Source organism: Oculina patagonica, chromosome 4 (assembly GCF_052425735.1).
Source record: "Oculina patagonica isolate OP01 chromosome 4, crgOcupat, whole genome shotgun sequence".
Lineage (NCBI taxonomy): Eukaryota > Metazoa > Cnidaria > Anthozoa > Scleractinia > Oculinidae > Oculina > Oculina patagonica.
Genome location: NC_135761.1, coordinates 31,805,993 through 31,833,855, shown reverse-complemented (window position 1 = coordinate 31,833,855; position 27,863 = coordinate 31,805,993). Strand labels below are relative to the sequence as shown.

The following is a 27,863-nucleotide window of genomic DNA, read 5'->3' as shown; positions in this document are numbered from 1 at the left end:
GATATTTGAAGACCTTGTGGAAGGCTTCCACAAACATGTTTGTGTTAATTGTAAGGCCAACTCTGAAGCAGTATGCCCATTGTTGCTTTCGGGGAGCCCACTCCCATTCAAAATTATTTTTTGAATGGCACTGTTTTTGGAGAGAAGCTCAAGCGATTGGAAACCCCACAAGCAGTTGTCAAACAGTGTTTCATCAGTTTGCTCTACAACCGTCTGAAACATTTTGTTAACACCAACTTTCTTTGATATGTCACCAATTTTTTTCTAAGTTCTTGTGCTATTGCTTTATCCACGTGCCAAGTGCATAGTAGTTTCAATTGTTTCAGAATTAAAACTGAAGAAGGTGCACATTCCAAACTCATTGATCACTAAAAGGGTGATGAGGAGAAAGCCATAGCCATTAGTTCCGTGTGTACTGTCTCAGCATACACCATCAGGCCCGGTTTTTCTAAGCATGCTTCTCTGAAATGGGCTCCGGACCACTGTCATAATGTTGTCGTACCAGAGTTTCGCCTGGAAACTGATTGGATTTCTACAAAGGTCATTTTAGTAATTTTTTGTCCTTTTTGTAGGAGGCAGATACACTTGCTAATGTAAATTTTGTTGGTTGTGAAAAAACCCCAGAGATTTTTCTAATTTGCTATATATCATTTTGCACTTTAAGTAGTTAAAAAATAGAAATTGCATTTTGAAAAGAAAGAAAGGAGGGAGAGAGGGAGGGAGTTGTTTGTTAAACAGTTCCTGAAGTACCGCTTTGTTTATTTTCATCGTAAAATTACCTTCAGTAATCCTTTTGTCTTTTGATGATCAAAACTTACCACTGGACTCTCCGATACTACTTTGTTCTCCTGTGCCTGTATGCAAGAATGGATGTTTTATTTCACACATTTAAATTTCATAGGCTTAGAAATTCTGGACAGTTTTATTTCCCAACACCGTTTTGTCCAAAATTAAAGTCACGTTTAAAGAAAAAAAAATTGCCAAAAAGCTTAGCTCACACTATCAGTTTGCACTATTTAATCGCAAATAGTGCACACCAATTTGTACATTGTACTAAATGTATGTTATACCAAAATGAAATGCGTGTAGCCTTACAAACATGGTAAGACCATTCTAATAAGTTATTAGTTATCCAGGCCAAGACACTATCCAGGTCGATTTGATCTATTTGATAGTAGTTTAGGCCAAATGGATGTTGAATGTTGGAGAGATGTTTTCTTTCCAACAGATGTTAACATGATAAGTTATCATCAGTCACACTCACTCTAACATCACTGAGGATCCTGTCTCTTGGTACCCCTTGCTGAATTTTGGCTGCCAGCTCTTGCCTCTTTTTTAGAGAGAGCTGATGTACTGCAATTCTTTTTCGTGCCCATAGTGGGTATAGAAAACGTCAACTGTCATTTAACCATTATCTACATACGTCACAACTACAGTTGACGTGCAGTTCCTTCCAATCTTGCAGCTTCCGGTTCAAATAAAACATATTGATAATGTTTGTCAGCTTGGGTACACTCCAAAGTTTCTTTGAGTTCCTTTTACTTCTGTCTTATCTTGGCTGGGGAATAACAGCCTGTGAGTCACGTTGTATGAACAAAGAAAACATTTGACTTTGGTATCTATGGAGATCAAAGGCTCCTAAGAGCAAACTCATTCGTAGGCTCGACAAAATTGTGGCAAAAATGTGATTAGTTGTGGAGGATATTTCAACTTACACTCCAAGTGAAGGATGAGAAAGAAAATATTGATTAATTTTTGAGTTGTTGACATGAATTTGCTGAGGCAGAAACAATACAGTATATTCACAGTTGAAATGTCATGCAAGAAAATGCAATGCTTAATGTGAACACAACATGTAAATTTATTTACGTGTTTACCTTATGTTTTACAGAACTGATAGATCAAAGTCTAAATAACAACAACAAAAGATTAGTGAACAAAAGTGGTGTAACTTCAAACATGCAGAATTTGCAAAAGTAAATGCAATCTCTATGCAGTTTCTAAATGTTGAGCTTGTGGTCGTGATCAAAGTCTTAATAACAACAAAACATTTTTTAAAAAATGCTGAGTAAAGGCCATGTTACAAGAAGCAATGTTTTCTGCAATTTGCAATGCAACAATGATTACTAAAAAACAATGAAGTTGTAGAGGGGGTGTCACACGATTTTGTTTGCAACTTGCAACATTAAGAATTAGAATCTTAGTGGTAATCACTCCAATAGATGTGCTGTGATTAGATGATTGTAACACAATTACGTTGCAGGTTGTGCTGGATATGGTACATGCAGCAACTTGTCTCACAACATTGGGAAAAGTAGAGGATTGTTCAAATTTTGATGGAACTTGCATGTAACATTTTGTTGCATTGCAGGTTGCAGGAATGGGGTTGTTACACATGCAATTTTTTTTACAACTTACAATGCAATGTTTGTTGTGTTGCAAGTTGCAGGGAAAATTGCATCATGTAACATGGCCTTAACTTCTATTATGCACGATTTGCGAAGGTATATGGAATCTCTAGGTAGTTTTAAAACCACAAAATGTGGAGGTCGAGGTGTTTGTGATCAAAGTCTACATGTAAGTAACAATAACAAAACTTTTTTTGAGAAAAGTTCAATAACTAATGATGCACAACTTGCAAAAGCAATTCGATCTCTATGCAGTTTCTAAATGTTGAGATTGTGGTTGTGATCAAAGTCTAAGTAACGGATTACGGTCACTTTGTTCCATAGACACTTTGTTTCACATCAGAGTGTTTCAAATAGTCAGATTATTTCACTTTGAAGACGGCCGAATCTAAAGAAAAGAAACTTCAAAGTACTGTGTGCCAAAAATTCCAGCACAGAAAATAACGAGGTAAGGTGGAGTATTCTCAATAAATTGACATTTTTTCTGACTATTAATATATTGAATTAATTCTTGTTTAAATGAACTAACAATATTGTGTGAAACGATTTGACTATTTTCTTGAACGACCTGACACTGAGTGAAGTGATTTTGGAACAAAGTGAGCTGACAGCAAGGAACAACAACAAAACTTTGTTAACAAAGTGACGTAACAATTTCTATGCAGTTTCTAAATGCCCTGACTAAGGTTGTTGTAAAGAAAATTCAAGTAACAACAACTAAAAGGTGTAGTAATTTCTAATCATCGTCAGGCATAATCTCCATAGACAAAATGATTTTGTCGGCTTTTGATAGCTTAAATTTAATTTTCGTTATACGCAGCAGTGTTGCACAGATCATGGTTTTGTTTAATTTGGTTAGATCTGATTTAATATTGTATCCCTCTGTTGATTGCAGCTGTTTAAAGAGTGCTTTAAGAGGGGCACTTGGTGAGTAGTAGCGACCTTTTTTTAGTCCTTGGACATCACCAAGTGAGAAGTTGCCGGTTAGAGTTGCGGTTAATAAGGATACAAGCATCATTTGTGCACACGAGGTGCACTTGATGATTTCAGGCTCTGTGTCATCTTCTGCGGTGATTCTTGCATTGCAATTGACGCAAACATAATGCTTGTTAACATCACCTGTGAGGATTCTACCGATGAACTGTTCAGTTTCAGGTTCTTTTGGCTTGAGTTTCTCAGCGGCCAATAAGATGGGTTCAGGGATGTTGATTTGTTCCATGTGTGGTGTAATGGTTGAAGACTGAGCGCACTGGAGATATGTCTTATTGAAATAGCCTACTCTGATATTTTCAAATACGTAGGCCTGCCCTTCTTGGACTGTGTCGATCACGTCTTCCCAAATGGTAGCAGGAATGACAGCAGTTCCATCACTTACAAGCAGCTCGCACTTCTTTACTTCTTTGCCGGTGGAGCGTGAAGTAACAGTCGTTGTCTGGCCTTTCGAAATGATTTGGGCTTTCACTGAGACAATGTCGCCAACATTTGAGTGCTCCACTATGTGCTGAATGGAAGGATCTTTCGTAGTTTGCTGTTTTACATCTTTCCAGCGGAATGACAAGTTTTTGGCTTCTTGCATTTGTGAAAAGTTATACAACTTATATTCTTCAACATCAGGTTGAAATCTGCTCTTTTGTGGACTTACAGTGAACAATCGCACAGGCGTTTTGGACTTCTCTTGATCTTTCAACCTCTTCTGTTTGTCTGGTGAAAAGCAAACGACCCTACTAACATCTTCCTTTTCTTGAATTTTGAAGTCGAAATATCTATTACCAGAACTCGGGTTTTTTATCTCTGAAACAGCATGAACATATCCCTCTATGTCTGTATATTTTCGCTTGGTTGGAGAGCCAGAACTGGGCACTCTAGCCGCCATTGCGTTTCGAAACGAAAGCACGAGGGTAAATGTTGATCTCTTGCGCATGCGTTAGAAAGCCCGTTGGGCCTGGGTTCTAAAGAAATCAAGGGGAGGGGGGCGGGGGGGTGTTTGGGGGCTCTGATGATCGACATAAAATCAATTTGTCTGCGGTGGCCCCCAGTTTATGATTAAATAGCGAACTGGTTTGTCATCTGAGATTTTTAACAAATTTCTGTTGATTTGCTTTTTCTGTTTCTTATTTGCGGTGTCCACGGTTAGAAGAGCAGTGCTAAATCCATTGTTTTTATTTTAAAGAGGGTATACAAGAAGAACAATTAGTTTTTTAGACATCCTCGGAGACCCAGGGGCAGTTAGTGGGGGCGGGGAAAAGTCAATACGGGCGAAAAAAAAAAATCGGCAAAGAGAAGTCAAATATTATTTCGTTTCTGACTTTTCTTCGCCGATTTTTTTTTTTGCCCGTATAGACTTTTCCCCGTCCCCACTAACTGCCCCTGGGTCTCCGAGGATGTTTTTAGATTGCTTTCTCTTCAGGTTGTATACCACCTTATGTAGAATTGTATAACTAACTGTATTTTGATTTTATTGTGGTTTGTCTCACATCAGTACTGATATTGTCTTCGAATATTATTGACTTTTAAAGATAGTATGTAACATCCATAGAAAGTGCAAGTATCATCAGTACATTTGAGTATTTAATGTAAAACACAGAAAGTAAATAAATATACATGACATTTTTCCAAGTTCAATGCTGTTGTAATTTTTATTGCTATGTGTATTCTCCAGCTTTTTCTTTTTGTGAAAGCTAAATGAAAGCGACAGTTGGTTTATGTTTAGATTTGCTATGTATATTATTATTATTTTTTCATCAGGACTGCATGATCAATCATGTGAGTTGAGCAGCATAGTCTACACATAGCATAAAGAAGTGGATTATTTCATTTCTAAACATGTGTTGATATATAGTTGCCATTACATTCAATGTCAAAGTGAATCACAGAAACTAAAACAATAATGGTTACTTATTTTCTATCCATTGTCTGGTATTGTATCGTGCAAGAATTTTTTTTGTCTTAATTAGCCCAATGGAGTGACTAGTTAGTCATGGTTTACGACAGTTGTGCAGGATGTACTTATTATCATATTGTTTTCCAATAGATAAAATCTTCTGTACAATTCATGGCAAAATGACAGCCATGTTGCTGTAATGTGACATTGTCTCTTAAATGAGTTGTTTATAATGTTGATCCATCCATGATAGTGTATTGAAAGTAGTGAAATGGTCCAAATTGTGCATCTGTTCTCTTGGACAGGATAAAAAGGTGCTGGTTTGTTTCTGACTTGAGCAGTAGTTGAGGTTGTTGGGACAGATCCTCACAATCTTGTGTTTGATGTATTTGTTCAGGGTTTTTAGTTTAAGGAATAAGATTGGTGTCTCTTCATGAAAACATGGGCTCAACTTGCATTTTGTTTTCTTGATCTGTATCAGCATTGATATCCTTCAGTGGTGTAATTAAAAAATAACTTTTTGCCACTGCTGATGTTGAGATGTAATCTCTGATCTTGCAGTTGTGACATTAAGGTACAATATCTGAATGCTCAGGAAACCTCCAGCACCTTCATACTCTTGTGATCCACTGATTGTTTCACACATGCCCATTTATAGTTGAATGTTTAACCTGAAGTTAAAGAGAGAAATAAAAGTTAAATTGATTTAAGTAAAGACATAAAAGGCACTACTTTGTGCATCTAGTCAATGAAATCCCTCTACAGTACAAGTGAGTATCTTACCTGTTGTATGTAAATAGGGCTTTCTCCTCCCTAAAGCCATTGGGATGTTTGTAAACACCCCCAATGTTGTGCATTATGTAAATTGGTTTGTGTTGTTTTTGTATTCTTTGTTGGGTTTGGGACATCATGTCTTTAGCAACTGGTACAACTACTTACTTAGGGAAGAGGATGACATGATTACTTAGATGTGAGAGAGACAAAAATTGGTTTGTGATCACTGAAATATGATTCAAGAACACCTGATGATGTAACAAGATGGGGTACATTTGTGTAAACATGGTCTATCAAGGTGCGATAATCAGTTGTGAATTGTGTTATTAGTTGTGTGTATCCCCTTTGCTCAATTAAATATTTTAATAGCGATTTTTTGTCTGAGTTATCTTCAAGCAAGTTTATATTGAAGTCTCCAAGAAGAAGGGTAGGTACAACATTAGCTAGTTTTGTATCATGAAGATGTTTTAGAGCATCGATAAGCTTTGGTATTGTTACTTTGCTTTTAGAGCGATAGATACCAATGACATGTAGATCTTTAATTGGATTATCGGTAACCATGATAGTAATTTCCACTTGGTTGTAGTTAAATCTGTATGGAATTTGTGAACAAAGAATATTATTAGCTACATACATAGCACTACCATAGGAGCTTCTGATATTTGACTGGCTATAGTCATTTCTGTATAGGTGAAATCTTGGTAAATCGTAGTCATCATTTGTATCTACTGAGCAAAGCCTTGTTTCCACACAAATGTTTACATCAGCTTTTAGTATATTGTAGTCACTTTGTACATCATTAATATGTAAATGTAAGGATCGAACATTATGGAATATGACTGTGAATAGTGATGAATCAGTATTTCGAAGTGTAGCAACTGGAGTAAGAGTTGCTTCAGTTCTTAGTCTTTCCATTTCTTGTGCCACATTTTCATTCACTTTTATCTTATTCTCATTTAAATTCATAATATACAGATTTGAACTGTTTCGAACACGACTTAAGCCAACATAGTGCATATGCTCTCTTGTTGAAGATGGGAAATCAACAACTGCTGCATCTAAAGTGTCACCTTGACAGCGGTGAATAGTTTTTGCGGCTGCAGGTCTTAATGGAAATTGTCGGCGGAGAATGTGTACTTGGGTTTTCTTGTTAATTCTGAATTGCCTTGTGATCTCTAAAATTGGTGTCCAACTTTGTTCAATATTTTTATTGTGATAAAGATGGCAGTTTTCTCGACGTTGTTTTTGGCCAATGCCTGGATCAGAAAAAGATACCCATATTATACTTGGTCTGCTTGAGTTCACAACCCTATAATCTATATTTTCTATAATACATTCTGCACCATTTGTCAGTCCATCAGTAACATCAATGTTGCTTGTTAAATCATACTTTGCACTAGTTGCTATTTGGACAAGTGAGTATAAGCCCATTGTTTTGGTTGGGTCATCTGGCACTTTTGCTTTCATTTGTTTTTTCAGCTCATCAGAAATGTCTCCAATGACAATATCTATTGCTTTGATTTGTGCTTTATTTGAATTTGATGAGGTATATATATTGTTATTATGGGTATTGACTGATGCATTTGTAGTGAATAAATGAGTGATATTGTTAGGATACATGTAATTTACTTCTGATATATTGTGCAGACATCTTTGTTTTAAGGTTATTATGTCATCCTTGGTATGCTTTCCTTCTCTCAAACGATTGAGCAGCTCTGCAAAATGCTTATCATCTTTTTGCCTCATAATCTGTGTTAGCTCAAATAAGGTAAAGTATTTTGTCCAGAAGTTTGTTGCTAAAGCACCATAGCATGTGTTAGGATTTTTAAATATCCAGCTATCAAAAACAGGTTTTAATTGGAACAAATCTCCAACAGTTAATACACTTATTCCTCCAAATGGCTCCTTTGTGCCCATTATTTGTTGTAACCTTAAATTCAGGAAATTAAACATACCACTTCCTACCATGGAGATCTCATCAATAAATAGTACTCTTAGTTTGGATAATTTTGTTCTCAATGTGTTTAGCCTGTCATTATCAAGTTTACAGTACTCAAATCCTTTATTGGCAGGTATTTTAAAAGTTGAATGTAAAGTGTTTCCATTTATATTAAAGGCTGCTTTCCCTGTAGGGGCTGCTTTAAGTACTTTAATCTCATCTGGATTTTCACCAGGCATGCTGTTGAGGTATCGGATTAGTGCTTCATACAATGCATTTGTAACAGTTGATTTACCAACACCTGCACCACCTGACAGAAAAAGCTTGAGAGGCTTGTCACTTGTTTTGATAGAGTGTAGAACATGATAGAAAAACTGCCTTTGTTTTTCATTCAAGGAGCGTACCAGCTTATAATATTCGGTATCAGATAAACGTTTCACAACTAATTCTTCATGGTCATTGCATCTAGGAAATATACCAATGTCATCAACTAAGTCATACTGGCTATGAAGCTTATTGTTACCTGGATCAAAACAGCCGAACAATTCAGTTGGTTTCTGATTTTGTGCACTGTCTTGCTCATTAATATGTTGTGTATTGGGTGCAACATTATCAAGCCTGTCACAGTAATCACTGTTAAAATCATCTATGGCTTCTTGTAGTATTTTGTTATGACATTCATATTGCTGACTATTGCAGTGGATAATATGGTTTAGTTGCTCAAATCTTTCTGCATAAGTTTCACACTCTGCTAATAGATCAGTACTTTCCTTTCGCCATGGAGTGTAAAGCATAAGCTGTTCTCTGTAATAATTTTCTGGATCTCTGTCTTTATGAAATCTGATCGAGCGGATAATTTTGGGCTTACATCTTTTTACAAGTTTAATACCCCCTCTCATGTTATACTCTTTTTTATTAGCACTTGTACCATCAATGGTATCAATACTGTCATCATCATTATTGTCATCAGAATAAGTTTCTGGGAGAAAATCATGTGTGCTTGTACATGGTACTTTATTACTAGCACTTTCTCTTACACAGTTGAAGCAGGCAGCAAAATCAGCTAAACAAACATTTTCTAGCTGCTTTGGTCTTCTCTGATATCGCTTTATGAGGTTATCAGACTCTATGTCAGGTGAGTTATCTGGCAATTCTTTTAGTTTATCTAGTGACTTAAGCAGAAAGGCCCTTTCGTCTGGATTTGAAGTGTTGATGAACTGAAAATCACGGGTTGATCTCCTCATTGGCATTTGTAACACCAAGTAGGCTGCTTCTTGAGCACTTATTTCAACAGCATTAAGAAATTTGTTCCCAATGTGTCTCACTTTATAAGCAATATCTTGATTGCCAGATTTAATTTCTTCAGTTGCTTTTTCAAGAAGTCTGCTTATTCCTCTCTGCCCTTTTGTAATATAAGCTAAGATATATGTGGCACATGCATAGGGATCTAAGACATATTGGAGGTCCATATTTGCTTGCCAAGCTTTCAGTAATGTAGTGTTATAACTATTTATCCTTATCTCTGAGGGCTTTCTCTTTAAAAAGAGTGTGTCACGTTTAAGACTGCACCTTAAAGCCAATAGGTAGTTTTCTTCTGTCAGTCCTAATTTGTCAAGGAATGCTTGAAAACTGATATCTTCCCCAAATTTCATTAAGTCAAGTTCAGTCTTGATTTTTTCTGCAGTTTCTTTAACATATCTTTGTTTTTCTGGACAAAGAGTATCAAAATCATCAAGCGGTGTCAATATCATAGTTTTGTGCATAGGTGGCAATGGAAAGTTGAACCTACAAATTTGATGCCCCATCTTTTTGCATGTCTTTGCATGCCTGTGTATTTGTAAATTCACCAGATCCTCCATATCAATGCTTTTGTCATTTTGACAAGTGACATATTTATCTACAAAATTAACAAGTTCCTCTTCAGAGCTTTTACCATATTGTGGTGCATCTTTAATCCAAAAGAGACCATGGATATGAGGACTGCCCCTTTGCTGAAATTCAACTCTATAAAAATAATCAGTTATTTTTCCTATTGGCATCACATCACTTTTTAGAATATCCTGAATAAAAAGTTTAACCATGTGGTCAAAGTTTCTGGCGCATGTAACAGGATCTTTCTGAATAAGATTTGATTTTTGCTGCCAACTCATGTTTTTTATATCATCGTCTGTGTATTCTTTCTTTTCAATGATTCTACCCAAAGCTTTAAGCAAATGTGTCCATCTTGTTTCTGCAGCTGAGAAAGAACAGAACCAGGTTGGGTTACCAAGCTGACGAATCATAGCAAATAAATCTTTCTTACACCTTTGGAAATATGCTGGGCTTCCTCGTACATTCTTAAGAACTCTGAAACCTTCATCAAGATGTACAAGTTTATTGATGTAATCTTCTGTCTTAAGTTCACCCGCTGTGTACTTTTTCCCTTTTGTTTTACACTTCCGTAGAGAAATGCAAGCAGTATCCCTGATTTGTTTAATTTGAAGTTTTTTAAGTTTATAGAATAAGTTAGGGACTGATTCTGCTGCTCTCCTGTCTTGGCACCGCAATTCCCACTTAGCAACAGTACTGTATGATACCGGTGTCTTCCTATCTTTATTATCTGTTCTACGTTTGCCGCAAAATATTGTGGGAAAAGACAAGAATTCTGAATCTTTATCCATAAAAAGGCCCAATGGTTTGTTTCCCTCTCCTGGAGCAAAGCTTAAAATATTATCATAATTTTCAGATATGTCTGGTTCTTGCAATAAAGTGTCTGTTACTCCAGAAGGGCGCTCTTGAACCTCACACCAGCTATCATTTTCATTACTTTCTAGCTTAGAACTCATATTAGTGTCAGTATTGATTACACTATTTGCAGCATTACTGTGTTGATCTTCACTGTTTTCACTATTTGTTTTGTCATTATCATGATCTTGAAAAAATTCTAGCCAATCTTGTTGCTCACTTCTTTGAGATGTATTATTATTTTGCCAGGAATCTTGTACTTCAATACCTTCATTTTTAAACAACTCACTTGTATTTACAAGATATTTTGCTGCTTCTAATACTTTCATAGGTCTTACATTTTGGAACTGATAATGGTGCTTATAACTCAGACTTCTCTTCAGCTTTATTGGAATTGTTTGTGACTCATTGATAGGTCGAGGCAGTGTGTGTACTGTTGAATTTACATCACTTGGAACGTTGACTACATTGCCATGAATTAGAAGCTGACCTCCTCTTGGAAGTTCACGAATTTGCATGAAAGGAATACGCGGTGATACAAGTCTTTCCTCTAGTGGAGTCAAATTAAGTACTACAGGTTTTTTAGGGAAGCTCATGCCATTAGCCTTTGAGCATTGCGGTAGCTTACCGTCTTTTAAGTTTGAATGACAAGTGCAACAAATCCATTCAGTATTATCGACACTCTTTACACCAGTAATACAAGATTCAACAATATTTTGTGGGCATTTGCTATAATTGCTAACACTGCATTTTGTTACTGATGACCTGTACCACAATTGATCACAGCAGGTACATATGAACTGTGGACCACATCTGATATTTTTGTGAAACTGGTCGATTACTTTGTTGTTATTTGTGTTATTATCGTCAGATGATATTAATTTTGCTGCTGCAACATTAAAAGTAGTATTGTTTGTATTACCTTTATTGGGCACATTTGTTTTTGCTTTCTCTCTTTTTCTTTTGTTTTCTTTCAATCTAAATTGAGCATCTGCTCGTTTCTTTTGCATAAGCTGTTTCATGTAAGCCTTGCGTTTTGTGATTTTATCTGCTTGTTCTGCTTCAGATATTGGTTGTGTTTTTTTTCGTCTCTTAATGTTTTCCTTTTCTGTATAAACGGTATTTAGCCTCTTTTTTTGGATAAAATGCCTCTTGCGTGTTTTTTGTTTTTCTCTTGCTTGGTCACTGTTATTTGATGCTTTTGATTTCTCTCTTCTTCTTTTATTTTCTTTATCTTTAAAAGCCAGGTCTTCTCGTTTCTTTTGCATAACCTGTTTCATATAAGTGTTATGTTTTGTCACTTTATCTGCTTGTTTTGCTTGAGATGTTGGTTGTATTTTTGGTCTTTTAATATTTTGTTTTTCTGTATGAGCAGTATTTAGTCTCTTGCTTTGCATTTTATTCCTCTCGGTTGCTTTTTGTTTCTCTTTTGCTTGATCATCATTATTTCTAACTGCATAAACTGACTGTTGATTTTGACAACTATTTGACACCTGTCCTTGTCTGTAACATTGTAAATTCAAAATATTTCTAGTAGAAACATAATGATATTCTCCTATGTGACCAATGTAAACTTGTGTTGAATTTCCCTGAGAGTTGACAGGATGGATAACTGTAAGAGGAGAAAAGTTTTCATATGATTCTGTTATGTTGATTGTCAGATTAAGACAATTAGCAACTGCTTGTATTATTATTCCATCAGCCCATGTTCCTTCTCTTGACATACGATTGAGATAATCCTGCCATGATCGTTCAGTATTGCTTTCTATAAACAGCTCTGGGTTAGCCAATAAATATTGAATTCCTTGGCATCGTACATGCATATGATAGTCAGGAGTCTCAAACAACTGATGTGATATGGCGCGAAAGAAACAATCGCCTGCACTTCCTACATCCATAGCAATTCTACCCATCTGAGACAATCTGGATTCTAGTAATGAAACTGTGTCGGCTACAGGTAGGTAATTTGCATTTATGCTATTATTATTCTGATTGGTAGGACCTGGATTTTTCTCTACATCACCACTGAGTGAGATAATACGACTTGATACCCATAATGCTTTTACACTGGAAGATTTCAAACTAGCTAAACCAGTCTGATTAGTAATGTGACAAACAACAGGTACTTTCTTGTGTTTAGGACTTCTGATTTGCACAAAAACTAAATAAAGCGACTGATAAGAACAGGAGGTATATTTTACAGACTCTTTGAATTGTTTGTGTTTGAGTGTGATGCCACACAAGTCATAAGTAAGCCTGTGGTACACATGACTTTTCCTGCTGAGATACTCATGGAGTTTCGATGATTTTGGAACTAATTTGAGGGTAAGTTTTCGCATTGAGTGTCTGACTTTTCTACTCTTTTGCAAAATGCGTTTCAACTTCATTGCAGGTATCCTCGAGACTGCTCTGTCTCTTGACTTGTAAAATCGATGGTGCTGGCTTGGATTAATAAATCGGTCAAAGCGAGATCTTCTAGTTATTTCTTTATTTACCTGGATTGCTTCATTCATTTGTGTACCGGCGTGTTCGTCGTCACGTATGCATTCTTGTGGCAGAGTTTTCGCTCCACTATCATCAACTGTACCGGGGTGTTCGTCGTCACGTATGCATTCTTGTGGCAGAGTTTTCGCTCCACTATCATCAACTTGACTTTGTGATTCATCGTTCTGGCACCAACAAAGGGAAACAAACGAGCGTACTTTGAAAACGATTGAGTCAAATTTCTCCAGCATGTAGCGGATAAGGCTTTGCATTAGACTACAAAACTGCATATTAACAGTTTGTAAGGCAACTATGTTTGGCAGTTTAATAGCTGGGCCTTGTACGGCAATTGTATCGCAGGGCCTTGTACGGCAACTGTATCACAAATATATAGGCGCGGCCGTCGATTGCGCTCTAAAAACAGCTTTAATAAGATTATACGTCGCTTCACTTTTTGTGTATGTTTTTGAGCAAATGAAATAATGGCAGATATAGCTGTTTTACTTACCGAAATGACGTGTGAATGCCCAACGTCAAAAATTCCTGCTAAAAAATATGGCTGCCTTCTTGCCAAACAACATGGCTGTCTTGAACAGTCTATGTCTTGACAAAAATAGCCCGTGGAGGGGAGGTTGGGAAATAGGTACGCGGGCTCTTTTTACGAGAAGAATCACATTTATAATTTTGAACAATTTTATTTACTAAAGAACTGAATACCTACAATGACATCATTATTTTGCAATTTAGGAAGTGCTAAATTAGCTTGTTTTTGCTGTGCATGGCAAATTGCTAGTTGCTATACCGCTTCTTAAGTGGTCAGCGGTTGGTCCCATTTGATCCAATTTCCTTACGTCACTTCCGCTAAACGCGTCTACGCAGATTTCTGCTAACGCCGTTTTCCCACTGTCCAGAACAACTCATTCTGCTTCGCAACGAATGAGTTAAAAACATAATAAACACTGTCCTTGAGATTTTAAAACGAGAACAGATCACAGGGTTATCCCTTTCATTTAATATATTTCCTTTATGATAAACATAACTGATGTTTATTTACCTTGTGATTTTAGATGTCGCTTTCCACTCCGTTATGTTCTGTATGTACCACACCTTTTGCACTGGAAATAATGCCGGCTACTTTGAGTACCTGTAGTAATAACAGTGAAGATTTTTACTGCATTTTTACCCGCGTTCAAAGCACTGCTACTTGTACTTACTTTTAAATATAGCCACTTTTTAAAAAAACCCACCTGTTACTTTCCCAAACAAGCAGCCTTCTTTTTCTTCCTTTTCCGCTTTCCATGTTTCAAATTTTACAAAGAAGGTATATTAGTAACTATATATCTTGAAGTGACTTCCTGCTAAATTATCGGTTAAAATGATTCCTTTTTGAAATGGCGCAACTGTGCGACTTGCGTTTTGTGCTTTGTAAATGAGTATTTCAGTACTGTGTGACATGCCATAAGTCTTGCGTGTGACCAAAAAACGCAAGGTCAAACAAAGCCAAGCATTTCTGAGGATAATCAAGATCCATGATCTGAACTTAATTGCAAGCCAAATGCAATCTCCGGGATCTGCAAATCCATTAAAAAATTTGCTCTGAATCCAAAATGTTACAATTCGTTTTCCTAATCACTCTCTCCTTCACCAATAGAATAATCAAAACAACTTAAACATTCGCCACCAAATATCAGATGTTGTGTTTGCTTTGTTGCTGTTGCAGTTAGTGCCATTAGAGGCACGTTTGGAAATATGGCATCTAGCATACCTAGTTGGGAATATGCAGGCCTAGAGGTCGTTTTGTAAATACAATGCAGCCGATATAAATATGTTTAGATTGTGAGCTCAATATTTTTGTGGAAGTCAATAAGACTGCATGAAAATTATAACTAACAGAATTGAATTAACTCTTATATTAAACTTGTTTAACAGTTTGCTTCTACAATACAATAATACATGTAATACAATATCCCGCCAAAAGTGTTTCCAACTGACACATATACTTATAGTAGCTGGATGTGTAATCTATATCTGAAGTGATCTAAGCAGACCAAGAAGTTTCTCTTCAATGTTTAGAAAAGAAAGGGACTAAATACACGTAACATAATCTCAATCTTCGTAAGTTTATTAAAAATGTTTTTTTCAAAAATCCTGTGAAACCCTCTTTCAGGACCATGTACTTTCCTTTTATATATTCTACATTTACTTTCGGGGACACTTTAAATTTTGGTTCAATGCCTTGTCTGTCCAAGCTTTGTTGCTAGTAGTTAAACTCATTTTGCCCTTCACTTGTCCTATGTAAAAGGTTTCACAGCTGGAATACGCCAAGGCTACCCAGTTGTCCTTTTGTACCATTTTAATGTTGTAGTCCTGCACAAAGGATTAAAAGAAATAACGTGACAGTAATGGGGAATGACAATTAAAATACAATATGTAGATTATTTTAAAGTTTTGTTTGACTCCATACACCAGTGCATCACCATGCTCCAAATTGATTTCAACCAAAAGATCCTTCTGAGAAGCAAAACAGTAATCGCAAAGACAGCATAAGTTAATGCTTATGGTCATTATAAAATTGTAAATAAGACATCTTAACTCTTCGGCTTCACAAATTAATATGATTTTCACTTAAAAGTACAACATTGTACGTCAGGCATCAGGTTCTTCCTCACAAGTTTTATGAATAATTTTCATGTTCGCCGTAAAAGTACGAATAGCAACAGCATAATAACACAGTTTTGGATATTCCTCAAAAAGGTGATTCCTGAACATGCTTGAACATTTGTGGTTGATGTGCTTCTTAACGTGCTCGAGTATCAATCCTTGGCAGCAAACATTAGCATCTTCTTTTAACAATCATTGATTTCTTTGGATATTTTCTGAAGGATTATAATACGTTCATCTTCATTTTTCGCTATTTCTTCAACCAAACTTTCTTCCCCAACATTCCCATGATCTTCTCCTTTTTCTCGATCCTCATAGCACCCAGTGGGGCAAGGGAACACATTTTCTCCTTTTAAGTGGCTGTTAAATGTTCTGTTGTTCCATTGTTAGCTTTAATTTCTTAATAGCATTTGTTGAGATTTCCTTTGATTTGTGAATATTTCTCAGTAATCTGTTTAATGCATTGCCAAAAGGAGCAAAAATGATACCCTATTTAAGGACCTTGAACCTCAAAAACCATACCCTATCCCTCGGCTCATAGCCCATATATGGGAGTATCTCCCCCGGGAAGAAATCCTTCCATATATAGTGTCGATAGTGGCAATTTTGATAATCTTAGTGGGGCCTCATAAGCAGAAAAGTGCTCTCCTTTGATCTTCCTGCTTAATAAAAAATTCCGCTACCTCCTTAAAAGATCGCAGTGTTGAAGGGTAACCCTTATGCAGTCTTTAAATATATCAGGAAGCTCAAAGACTGTATCATCACTGTTTGAATCAACATTTTAGGACTTTTCATAATAAGGGGTCCATGGTCATTTTTGATACTTGAGAATGTAAAGCTTTTTTTTGTTTAATTAATGTTTACAGCAGTTATACAACCACTTGGAAACTAACCATTCGATTTTAAAATGACGGCCATTAAATGAAAGTCCATTTCTTTCAAGATCTTTCATTTCTTGAAAGACACCTTTCATGCATGATGTCAGTTCCTCGTAGCCTTCCTTGCCTAAAGGAAAGCGAGAATATCCATAAATACATAACATGTAACATATTGTAGCTAATCTGCAACTTACAGAAATGTGGCAGTCACAGAATGTGGCTAACACTTTTACTGGTTTAATTAAGAAGGATTGGGGACTGTTTGCTATGTTCACTATACGAGGCATGAATATCTTTCGCCTGCAGTTCTTGGTAGACAAGTGGAAAACAGTGTACATACCATTATACAGACATGCATTGTATTGGTAGTCTGGTTTGTGGATGCCTTCTTTTAAGACTGAAAAGACAGCCATAACAGTCCTAATCTTTTTAGAGGTCTTGCGCTCAACACCAGCAAAATGCAGATGGATTGTGGGTTCGACATCACCATCAAACATATCTTGGAAGCTCTCCATTTCTAGAAGATATTCCAAGATATGTGTGATTTTTTGTTGGCAGCCGTCACCTTTTAGAGCCTAAAAAATAATTTCAAAAAATTGGTCAACTGTCATTGGTAAGAAGAGTTACATGAGATTTTTTCTTATGTCGAATAATTAATTTACCGGGAATATAAACATGAGACATTTTAATTAAGGAAAAATTTCTTCACTTCTGTCGTATCGTGGCTGGGGAATCACAGCCCCTGAATCACGTTGCATGAACAAAAAAAAAACATTTGACTTTAGTTTCTATGGGTAAACATAATAAGCACTATCCTCGAGATTTAAAAAAGAACAGATCACAGGGTGATCCCTTTCATTTAATATATTTCCTTTATGATAAACATAACTAATGTTCATTTACCTTGCGATTTTAGACATCACTTTCCACTCTGGCGACATCACTTTCCACTCTGGCATGGTCTGTAGATAACCCACCTGTTGCACTTGAAATATTCAACTTTCTGCCCATTACTTTGACTTTTCTTGGTACCTGTAGTAATAATAGTTAAGATCTTTTCTGCATCTTTACCCACGTGCAAAGTACTGTTACTTACTTTTAAATATAGCCACTTTTTAAACAAACCCACCTGTTACTTTCACAATCAAACAACCTTCTTTTTCTTCCATTTCCGCTTTCCATGTTTCAAATTTTACAAAGAAGGTATATGAGTAACTATATGTCTTGAAGCGACTTGCTGCTAAATAATCGGTTAAAATGATTCCTTTCTGAAATGGTGCAGCTGTGTGACTTGCGTTTTGTGCTTTGTAAATGACTATGGTGTGTTACAATTTCAGTAATGTGTGACATGCCTTAAATCTTCCGGTGACCAAAAAATACAAGGTAAAACAAAGCAAAGCATTTCGGAGGATTGTTGAGATCCATGATTTGAACTTTATTGCAAGCAAAATGCAATCTCTGGGCCCAAAAACTGGATAAAACCATGATCCGCTTCAATTGCAAGATCTGCGAATCCCATTAAAAAATTTGCTCTAAATCCAAAATCTGGGCAAACATATTGTCAAAATGTGTCAATCCGCTTTCCTAATCACTCCCTCCTTCACCAATATAATGATCAAAACAACTAAAACACTCGCCACCTAATCAGGCAGCTTCTCTCTCATTACTTTTAATTTTGCTGTATATGGAAGTAGCAGCACTACAATACAATAATTAAAGATAGAAACTTCACGGACAGTTACTCAGAGTTTCATGCACGAAGCGATCATCAGACTGTGCCGTTAGATGTGGTGAAATGCAATTCAAACTACGTTCATGGAGGACGGTTGGAACGATCCTGTCTCTGATTGGCCACGTAGTACTTGTTTTCGTGCCTGCACTTGGTAACAAGCTCAGATCTTTTGTTCAAGAGGGTGGATCTGTCAGCTGATAGTATGCAGAGCTTCTCCGTCAGACACAAATTGCAGCGTGATGGGTTTCCCCTGTAAGCGCTTGCTCTCGTGACAATGGACCACTTGATCGAAAATTCAGTGTTGTTGTCTTTCAGGTCCCAAATGTACTTTGATAGTACAGTGTCGTGTGAATGCTTGCCATGTTTGAAGGAAAGCTTATGGTTATTGAACCTAGTTTTGAAACTATGTTCAGTCATGCTGATGTAAACCTTCGTTTCGCCGGGTGTTGTAGCGACAGTGACTTTGTAAACGACATTGTTGACAAGGCATCCACCATCAAGAGGGCAAAGGTCTTTATTTCTGCAGTTACACGATTTATTGGACTTGACGTGAGTGTCGTCCTTAGCGAGAATTCTTGAGTTGTGGCTCTTGGTGATGCTTGCTATATTGTTAGTACAGCTGTAGCTGACCTTCACATTATAGCGGCACTTAAATTTTGTCATCACCAGTATGTGGCCCTGTTGAACATATGTAGAAATTGGTCTGCCTGTGGGGGTTTTACTGCAATGATTTCTGGATCAACCATTCTCATCGAACTTGATACCAGATGTTGTGGAAGTCAATAATTAACTCCAAAATTAAACTTTTCTCCCAAATTTCACAGAAACAAAACACAATGTTGTGTTGTGTTCCGCTAAGCTCAAAATGCATCATGTTTTTGCCATATTGACTCACAGTATCTTCAGTTGTACCCAATAGAAAAGAGCTAGAGTAAAAATAGACTCTATTTAAAAGGGAGAGAATTTCAAACTAAATAATTATTAACTAGCATGAGTGAAAAATATTCTTTTGATTATTAACTATTAAATATTTTTATAATAAAAACTATCACAAATACTGTTAATTATTAACAAGCACAAGTAAAAAATACCGGTATACTGTTAATGGGTTGACTTTAACATTTTGGCAAGTAACTGTATGACTTTGCTCTCCTCAATAAAATAATGGTATACATATTGTTTATTTCAAAAGGGTTTAACTGAGTATTTGGAACATTGTCAACATTGTCGACAGCAACAAATGAGAAAATAAAATTGAGTAGAATCTTGCTGCCTTCTGCTCTGCTCAGGCAGAAGCTTTAGGAGCAAATCAACTGTGACATACATATTATAATTGCATGACTTAAAGGCCCCCTGGATTCCCTCCCTGGAATACTGGCAAAACATCTGTATGAGCATATCAGCATTTTGGTTATAATTATAATCAGGCACCTAATTGGATGGAATGACTGTATCTTGAGTTTGAGTCACAAGTCAACAGCTTCACCAAACTTCCCATTTGCATCTTTGAGATGTTTTTTTCAAATGGCAGGGTGACAGCTGAGAAAACATACTTTCCAGTGTGGATGCCAAGCCAAAATTTATATGCTACACCCAGTGGTGGAGTCAGCTTTTTAATTTGTCTTCCTGTTTTCTTTTCTTCTGGCACTGATTGGCTTCTACTGCTTTTGGTTCCATGCTTGGGTGGCCATTTCCATGTTTGAAAAAGGGCTGCGTAGCTTCTCCTGGTCCATAAGGAAGGCCATTTAACTATTTACAAACTTGTCACATTCTGACAACTCCTGTCTTTTGTCTTTCTCTAAAGAACAGTATTCTACAAAGACTGAGAAGTTTCTCTTCAATGTTCAGAAAAGAAAGGTGATGAAATACATGTAACATAATCCCAATCTTCGTAAGTTAATTAAAATCTTTTTCAAAAATCCTGTAAAAGCCTTGAAATTTTTTTTCCTCTTCCAGGAACTTGTACTTTCTTCTTGTATATTCTACATTTACTTTCGGGTAGACTATAAATTTCGGTTCAACGTCTTGTCTGTCCAAGTTTTGTGGCCAGTAGTAAAACTTATTTTGCCCTCCACTTGTCCTATGTAAAAGGTTTCACAGCCGGAATACACCAAGGCAACCCAGTTGTCCTTTTAAACTGTCTTAATGTTGTAATCCCGCACAATTGATTAAAAGAAATTGCTCCAGAAATCACAGCTTCATGAGAAAAGGGAAATCGCTTTATTCATTTTATCCGTTGCAATGGCAACATGCTGGTTTAACAGGAATATATCATAACTCTTGTGCTCCTTTCCAGCAACCATTTCGAGATTGCACGCTTTACAAAAGGTTAAAAGCTTTCTGCTATCTATCTGGTTCCTTCATTGGCTTTGTGCTGCTGACTGCTGCAGATTGCTTTTTGGCTAACCCCTGGTCTTGCCTTATCTCTTCAGGTTGGTGTGCTGCGGGAGCATCATGAATAGCCTGTTCAATGTGAACTTAATACTCAATTTGGTCTTGTCCCTCTCCAATATAGTTTTAACCACTGCAACAGGATCGTTGAGGCAGCGTTAATCCTTCTCTGGCCAGCCCTTAGTTAAAGGGTCAAATGAAACATGACTCATTGGGGTATGTCCACAGTATTCGCATCATGGTGTACTGCTTTTGTATTCCTCGCATTCACATTTAATGCAGTGACCTCCTTCGATGCTCCACTTGTATTTTCCCATAGTACAGAGACCTGTTAAAACAGTAAAGCGCAAGAGCAAGAACCTATATTTTCAGAACCTGTTATGCTAAAACTTGCCAGTTAGACACCCTCTATATAAGAACCTCTTAAGCCTAAAATGCCGAAATAGGTTGTTTTATTCTTAACTTGAAGACATCTCTAGCATACTGGTGCCTCCATATTTCAACTGCACCATGGATGTCCTCTATTGTAAAAAGTTTGTAACAATTTTCAACAGAAAAAGTGAAATGTATTAAACTCTAAAAGATAGTTGGGACAAGCTACCATCTTTTGAAATTTAACTTGGTTTATTGTGTTTTGATAAACCCCCAAAACCTTTTCTCTCAAATAATCCTTTAGCTGTATAGTAACAGTTCTCGGCTCATAGTCCATATTGGGTGTACCTCCCCTGGAAAGAAATCTTTCCATATAAAGTGTCGATAGTGGCAATTTTGATAATCGTAGTGGGGCCTCATAAACAGAAAGTGATCTCCTTTGATCTTCCTTCCTTACAAAAATTTCCGCTACCTCCTTAAAAGACCGCAGTTTTGAAGGATAACCCTTATGCAGTCTTAAAATATATCAGGAAGTTCAAAGACTGTATCATCACCATTTGAATAAAAATTTAAGGACTTCTCATAATAAAGAGGTCCATGGTCATTTTTGATAATCCAGACAACTTTGATTTCTTCCAATGCTGGTAAAATTGCATATTTGTTACGGTTCTCCTTGAGATCCAGCCAGTATCCCTTTAATTTTGTGGAGGGCCTTGCATTTTCCACGTGGGATAGGATCTGGTTTGGACAATAGAATAACCAAAAGTCCTCATCTTATTCCTTGGAAGACCAGTTTCTTCGGCTGCTTGAGTGATAATTTCATCATACTGGTGGCCAGTACCAACCATTCGACTATCTTTATGTTGTTTAAGAATATTCTTGTGAACGTCGGTCAACATATTGTAGGTTTGAGCATGTGGCTTACTGTTTTTAGATATTATGGACTTTCTTCAAAAGTGGCAATACTTGTGTTGTGGTTTTATTGTGGTATAAAGAAAAACTTTTCATTATCAACCTCTAAACATCCGTGACAACTTCCTTTGACTGTAATGGTGCGTAGAGACAAACAAGCACCTCAGAATCAAAGCCATTATCTTGTTGTGCGATATGACGAGATGTGTTGCATGAAAGCAACACAACTCGTTATTGGAAGATCCTGGGGACTTAAAGGATGCCACATCTTCATGATGGCCACCAAAAAACACCAGCTGAAACCAATTTTTACTTCTTCCTGGATTATTGCTGCAGAATCGGAGTCAACCCTTGATTTGCTGGCTTGCTCCCATTGCAGGTTTCAAATTTCTCCCATTCAATAACCTTTACACTTAGAAGTGATTTTCCTTTTAGGAGATGGAGATAAGCATCTATTATGAAGTTAGACCTTAGGCGTGCCACCTAGAAGGTCTTTAAGTTCTTTCATATCAATAATTCTGCTACTGCTTGATAATATATTCGAGCCCTCTAATAGGCAGTTAAGCAATGGCTCCTTGTGTTAAGGAAAGCTGAAGAGTCTTGCTTCTCTTGATGTTTGAAATTGATGTGCCATCAAGTCTGTAGTTCACAGTTTGTTTTGGTTCATTGTTCGCTGTTTAACTACTGTACATTGTACAATATTAACATCTTGTAACATATTGAATTTAAGTTATAAAATTCCACAGATTAACCGGTACATGTGAAGTTAACAACTGAAGTTTAAAATAAAATGGTCTAAAATTTGTTTCAACATTCAAAACATTTTCAGGGCCAGGTGAAAACTCTTCAAAGCCAAACATTATTTGCAGAATTATTTTACTCAGAGAGTTCAGTTTGCATTTAGTACAGTTACAGTACAGTTAGACAACATTTTGTTTCCATAAAAACACTTGTCTTCGTCTTTGTGTCCTTAAAACATGTATGTTGATTACACAGAAATTTTAGACAAGAAATTTTTAAACATTGAACAACTAAAGAGATATTTGATGATACATGATTGTGTTAAAATTAATACTTACAAATATCTTCGTTCATGTCTGCAAAAACAAATAAAAAATAGTCACTCTAAAATGTTGATTTCACACACATTTTGGACAGCAAAGGAATACTTGCTGTTAATAACTTCTTCCTGCAGTTCATTAAACACTGCAAATAAAAAATAAAAAAACAAAAGAGTTATCATGGGCTTTCCAGGAGTGCAGGAGTCCGCCGTCTTGGATGGTGTGTTAGACAAGAAGGCCTTGATTGAAGATTGGGATTGTTTTCCCTCTGTATCCTTTTCCACTTTTCTGGTCGGATTGTTCTTAGTTAGTTTGCATCTCTTTAGTGCTGGGCTAGAATCATGCTTATTGTAGATTTCAGATGTTGGTTTTTGGCTTTGCTGGTTGTGACCTTGATCTTGTGTTATCATCGTCGTTCCAGTCATCTTGATTTAATAGACAAAAGTTCTGATTACAAAGTGTTGTGATTGCACAAGTAATAGCAATTTTGTTTGCAAATGAAATCCTGCTGTCCAGCCTTTCCCCTAGTATCTGCCAGCCATTTTTCAACATTCCAAAAGCACACTCCGCTGCTACCGTAGCAGTGGACACAGTAAAAAAAGCTATTTCCTCCAGATCTCTTGTTGCTACAGCTAGAAGCTATAGCTACAAAGGGCTTTATCTCATTAACGTTATTCAAAAAGCTGTACCAGAGATTCTGGTCGTTCTCTACAAGATCAAGTATTGTACTATTTTGCACAACTCTTGCATCATGCATATTTCTTGGAAAGCCAGACACGAAGTCAAGGGAGCATTTTTTTTAACCATTTACAAAATTGAACAATTGTCATGTTGTTGATAGCAACTGAAATAGTCACTGAGAGATTTCCTCTATAACCTGATTCAGTTGGTCCTTTGTGTAACCAATAATGCCTTTAATGTGGGCATATGACAATTCGCCTTTCTGAAAGGTCTTGCTGAGGGTACTGAGTATGGGGAGAACCTCAATTGCTGCCAGAAAGCAGTGATAGGCAGTAAAAGCGAGCTGAAAAAAGGATATGAGTTAAATAACAATTTTGACATTTGTAGTGTATCTATTTGTTATAAAAAGAATTTTTAAAGAAATTTAACAAGGCCATATCTTTTTATACTGGGAAATAGTTACCGGAACATGTTATCTGAAGCTGACATCTAAGATTCAACAAATAACTGAGGTGTTTATGCCATCTTTAATACCATAAAAATGGTACATAAAAGCTCAAAATTTTCTTGATACAATGTTTTCCGTTAAATTGACAACTAGTATAACATTTGTAGTAAAACCTGTCTTCCAAAATGAGACCGTGTCACAACCTGTTATGGCGTAGAACATAGATAATGCTGATGACTTGTCTTGAACTAACGAGGCGACTATGGAATGGACAAGCAGGTTGCAGGTTGTGAAGATGTTTCCCAGAACCATAGGCGACCAAAATTGTTCTGCTGAAATATATACTTACCTCTCTCTGTAAACAAACTGGAGCAGTGAATACGACAACAATGGTCGTTGGTCGAGTACCTTTTCCTGGTCATTGGCCAGAGCTGTTAAGTTGTTGGTAATTGTGTCGAGTTCTCCATTTCTTGCCTCGGCCAGCTGTAGTGCTGTATGGGCGGTGATGACAGAAACGCTGGAACACGCTCCTGTCATCACATTTTGCAGGGAAGAGTACCTTTCGCGGTACTCCCTTGACCTGTATACAGGATTCAGTGGCAAAAACGGAATCCTCATCCAACGTGACAACACCCTGCAGCCAAATTTGATTTTGTTAATATATTTAACATGCCATTTTATCACAAACATATATGCACAGCCTACATATAGAATACAGCCAATCAGGATACAGAAAAGCATACTTAGTTTACCCAGGCCCTTTTAATAAGTCTTGTAGAATATCATTTTTCTTCTTTTCCGTGTAGTTGGCATGAAACCGAGTGAAAAGAATGTTCTTTCTCAAATGTGGAAAGCCAAGGGGGTGTACTGTTCTTCTTCAAGATAACCAAAAAAAAATTAAATTCTTTGGCAAAGGTGTATAAAGCTATAGTATCAACATATATAAATATAAAAAAAGATGGAAAATAGATCAAAGTTTCACTAAAAAGAAATTGTTCACGTCATGTTCCTTTCTTCTGACTCACTGCTGAGGCTTTGAACAAATAAACTGCTGTACATATTATAATTGCATGACTTAAAGGCCCCCAGGATTCCCTCCCTGGAATACTGGCATTACATCTGTATGAGCATATCAGCATTTTGGTAATTATTATAATCAGACACCTGATTGGCTGAAGTGACTGTATCTTGAGTTTGAGTCTCGAGTCAACAGCTTTACCCAACCTGCCATTTGCATTTACATTTACTTTTGGGCAGATTATAAATTTTGGTTCAACCTCTTCTCTGTTCAAGCTTTATGGCCTGTAGTAAAACTCGTTTTGCCCTTCACTTGTCCTTTGTAATAGGTTTCACAGCTGGAATACGCCAAGGCTACCCAGTTGTCCTTTTGAACTGTTTTAATGTTGTAATCCCACACAATTGATAAAAAAAGGTGACAGAAATGGGAATTGAGAATTAAAATACAATATCTAAATTATTTCAAAGTTTTGTATGACTCCACACACAAGTGTGTCACCATGCTCCAAATTGATTTAAACCAAGTGATCCTTCTGAGAAGCAAAAGACAGGATGAGTTTAAGTTTTATGGTCATTATAAAATGTTAAATAAGACATCTTAACTCTTCGGCTTCACAAACGAATATGATTTTCACTTAAAAGTAATGACACTGTTTAAGCATAACACCAGACATCAGGTTCTTCCTTACAATTTTCTTGAATAATTTTCATGTTAGCGGTAAAAGTATTTGTGCAACTGCACAAAAACACTATTTTGGATATTCTTCAAAAAGGCAATTCTTGGACGTGCTTGAACATTTGTGATTGATGTGCTTCTTTAGCTTTCTTGAGAAGCAATCCTTGGCAGCAAACATTAGCATTTTCGGAAGGATTAAAATACGTTTATCTTCATTTTTCGCTATTTCTTTAACAAAACCTTTTTCAGCAACATTCCCTTGATCTTCCCCTTTTTCTCGAACCTCATAGCCCCAGTGGGGCAAAGGAACACATTTTCTCCTATTAATTGGCTGTTAAATCTTCTGTTGTTCCATAGTTTCTTGATAGCATTTGTTGAGATTTCCTTTCATTTCCTTCCCTTTCATTTGTCAATATTTCTCAATAATCTGTTCAAAAGATTGACGAACATCCGTGACAACTTTCTCTTGCTTTGACTGTAATGGGGTGTAGACACAAACAAATACCCCACAATCAAAGCCATTATCTTGTTGTGCGGTACGACGAGAGCTGTTGCATAAAAGCAACACAGCTTGTTATTGGTAGATCCTGGGGTCTTAGTTCCTTTAGAACATGCCACATCATCCTGATGGCCACCAATAACTACCAGAAGAAACCAATGTTCACTCCTTTCTCTCCCATTGCAGGTTTCAAATTTCTCCCATTCAATAACCTCTACGCTTAGAGGTGATTTTCCTGTCAGGAGATGGAGATAAGCATCTATTATGAAGTTGGACCTGAGGCTTGCCACCTAGAATGCCTTCAAGATCTTTCATATCAGTAATTCTGCTACTTCTTGATAATTTAATTGAGCGTCAAATAGGTAGTTAAGCAATGGCGCCTTGTGTTCAGGAAAGCTGAAGAGTCTCACTTCTCTGAATGTTCGAAATTGATGTGCCATCGAGTCCCAAGTTCACAGCTGGTTGTGGTTCTTTGTTGACATGGGCTTTTACAGGAGTGCAGGAGTCCCGTGTCTTTGATGGTGTGTTAGACAAGAAGGCCTTGATTGAAAATTGGGATTGTTTTCCCTCTGTATCCTTTTCCCTTTTTTTTTGGTAGGATTGCCCGGTAGGATTGTTCTTAGTTAGTTTGCATCTCTCTGGTGCTGGGCTAGAATCATGCTGATTGTAGATTTAAGATGTTGGTTTTGGCTTTGTTCAGTTTCGTTGTGGTTGTGACCTTGATCTTGAGTATCATCATCATTATTACAGTCATGTTGATTTAATAGATAAAAGTTGTGATGGACAGCACAAGCACAAGTAATAACATTGAATAACCTTTTTATGTGTTCTACTGTTGTGGTTTCCTAACAATGCCAAGAACTTGAACCTAACTGAGGGCTCTAAGGAAAATTTCTCTTGCTTATTCTGTGGAGAGTGAACATTGTGCTTCTTGCACAGGATGCAATGCATCCCTTCACCTTCAACAAACACAGGCCACCAGTATCCACTTGGTGTACAGTAAGCAATGTCAGCCTTGCACAGCCATGAGTGACTGAACAGCTTTTCTTTCTTCTTGTCCATGTTTGCCTCTCGCTGTCTGGAAATCTCTTCTCTACTAAAGGTACAACTCGCATCACAGATATCATGGTGGTGAATTCCTGATTTCTCTGCAGAAAAAAAGGTCATCCAAAATCTCTTGTGCTCGCGTTTTGGGCAGATTATCCAATGGCCATTTTTTACATTTGTTACAGGCACTGATGGACTTTGTTCTACCGAGGTAACTTTCTCCACTTCATCTGCCGATGGTCTCCTGATGGTCTCTTTGTACAACAAGATCCTCAACA

At 36.8% G+C, this 27,863-nt stretch overlaps 2 protein-coding genes across 2 annotated transcripts; both read right to left on the bottom strand.

Moving 5' to 3' along the window:
* Window positions 1-4,734: 4,734 nt before the first annotated feature.
* Window positions 4,735-13,699, bottom strand: LOC144650153 (uncharacterized). The gene is made up of 2 exons (XM_078509808.1): window positions 13,222-13,699; window positions 4,735-5,960 (listed from the first exon to the last, which is right to left on the bottom strand). The coding sequence occupies exons 1-2, from the start codon at window positions 13,498-13,500 to the stop codon at window positions 5,928-5,930; spliced, it is 312 nt and encodes a 103-aa protein (XP_078365934.1). The 5' UTR covers window positions 13,501-13,699; the 3' UTR covers window positions 4,735-5,927.
* LOC144650152 (uncharacterized) lies at window positions 5,957-9,685 on the bottom strand. The gene has a single exon (XM_078509807.1). The coding sequence runs from the start codon at window positions 9,652-9,654 to the stop codon at window positions 6,250-6,252; it is 3,405 nt and encodes a 1,134-aa protein (XP_078365933.1). The 5' UTR covers window positions 9,655-9,685; the 3' UTR covers window positions 5,957-6,249.
* Window positions 13,700-27,863: the final 14,164 nt, after the last annotated feature.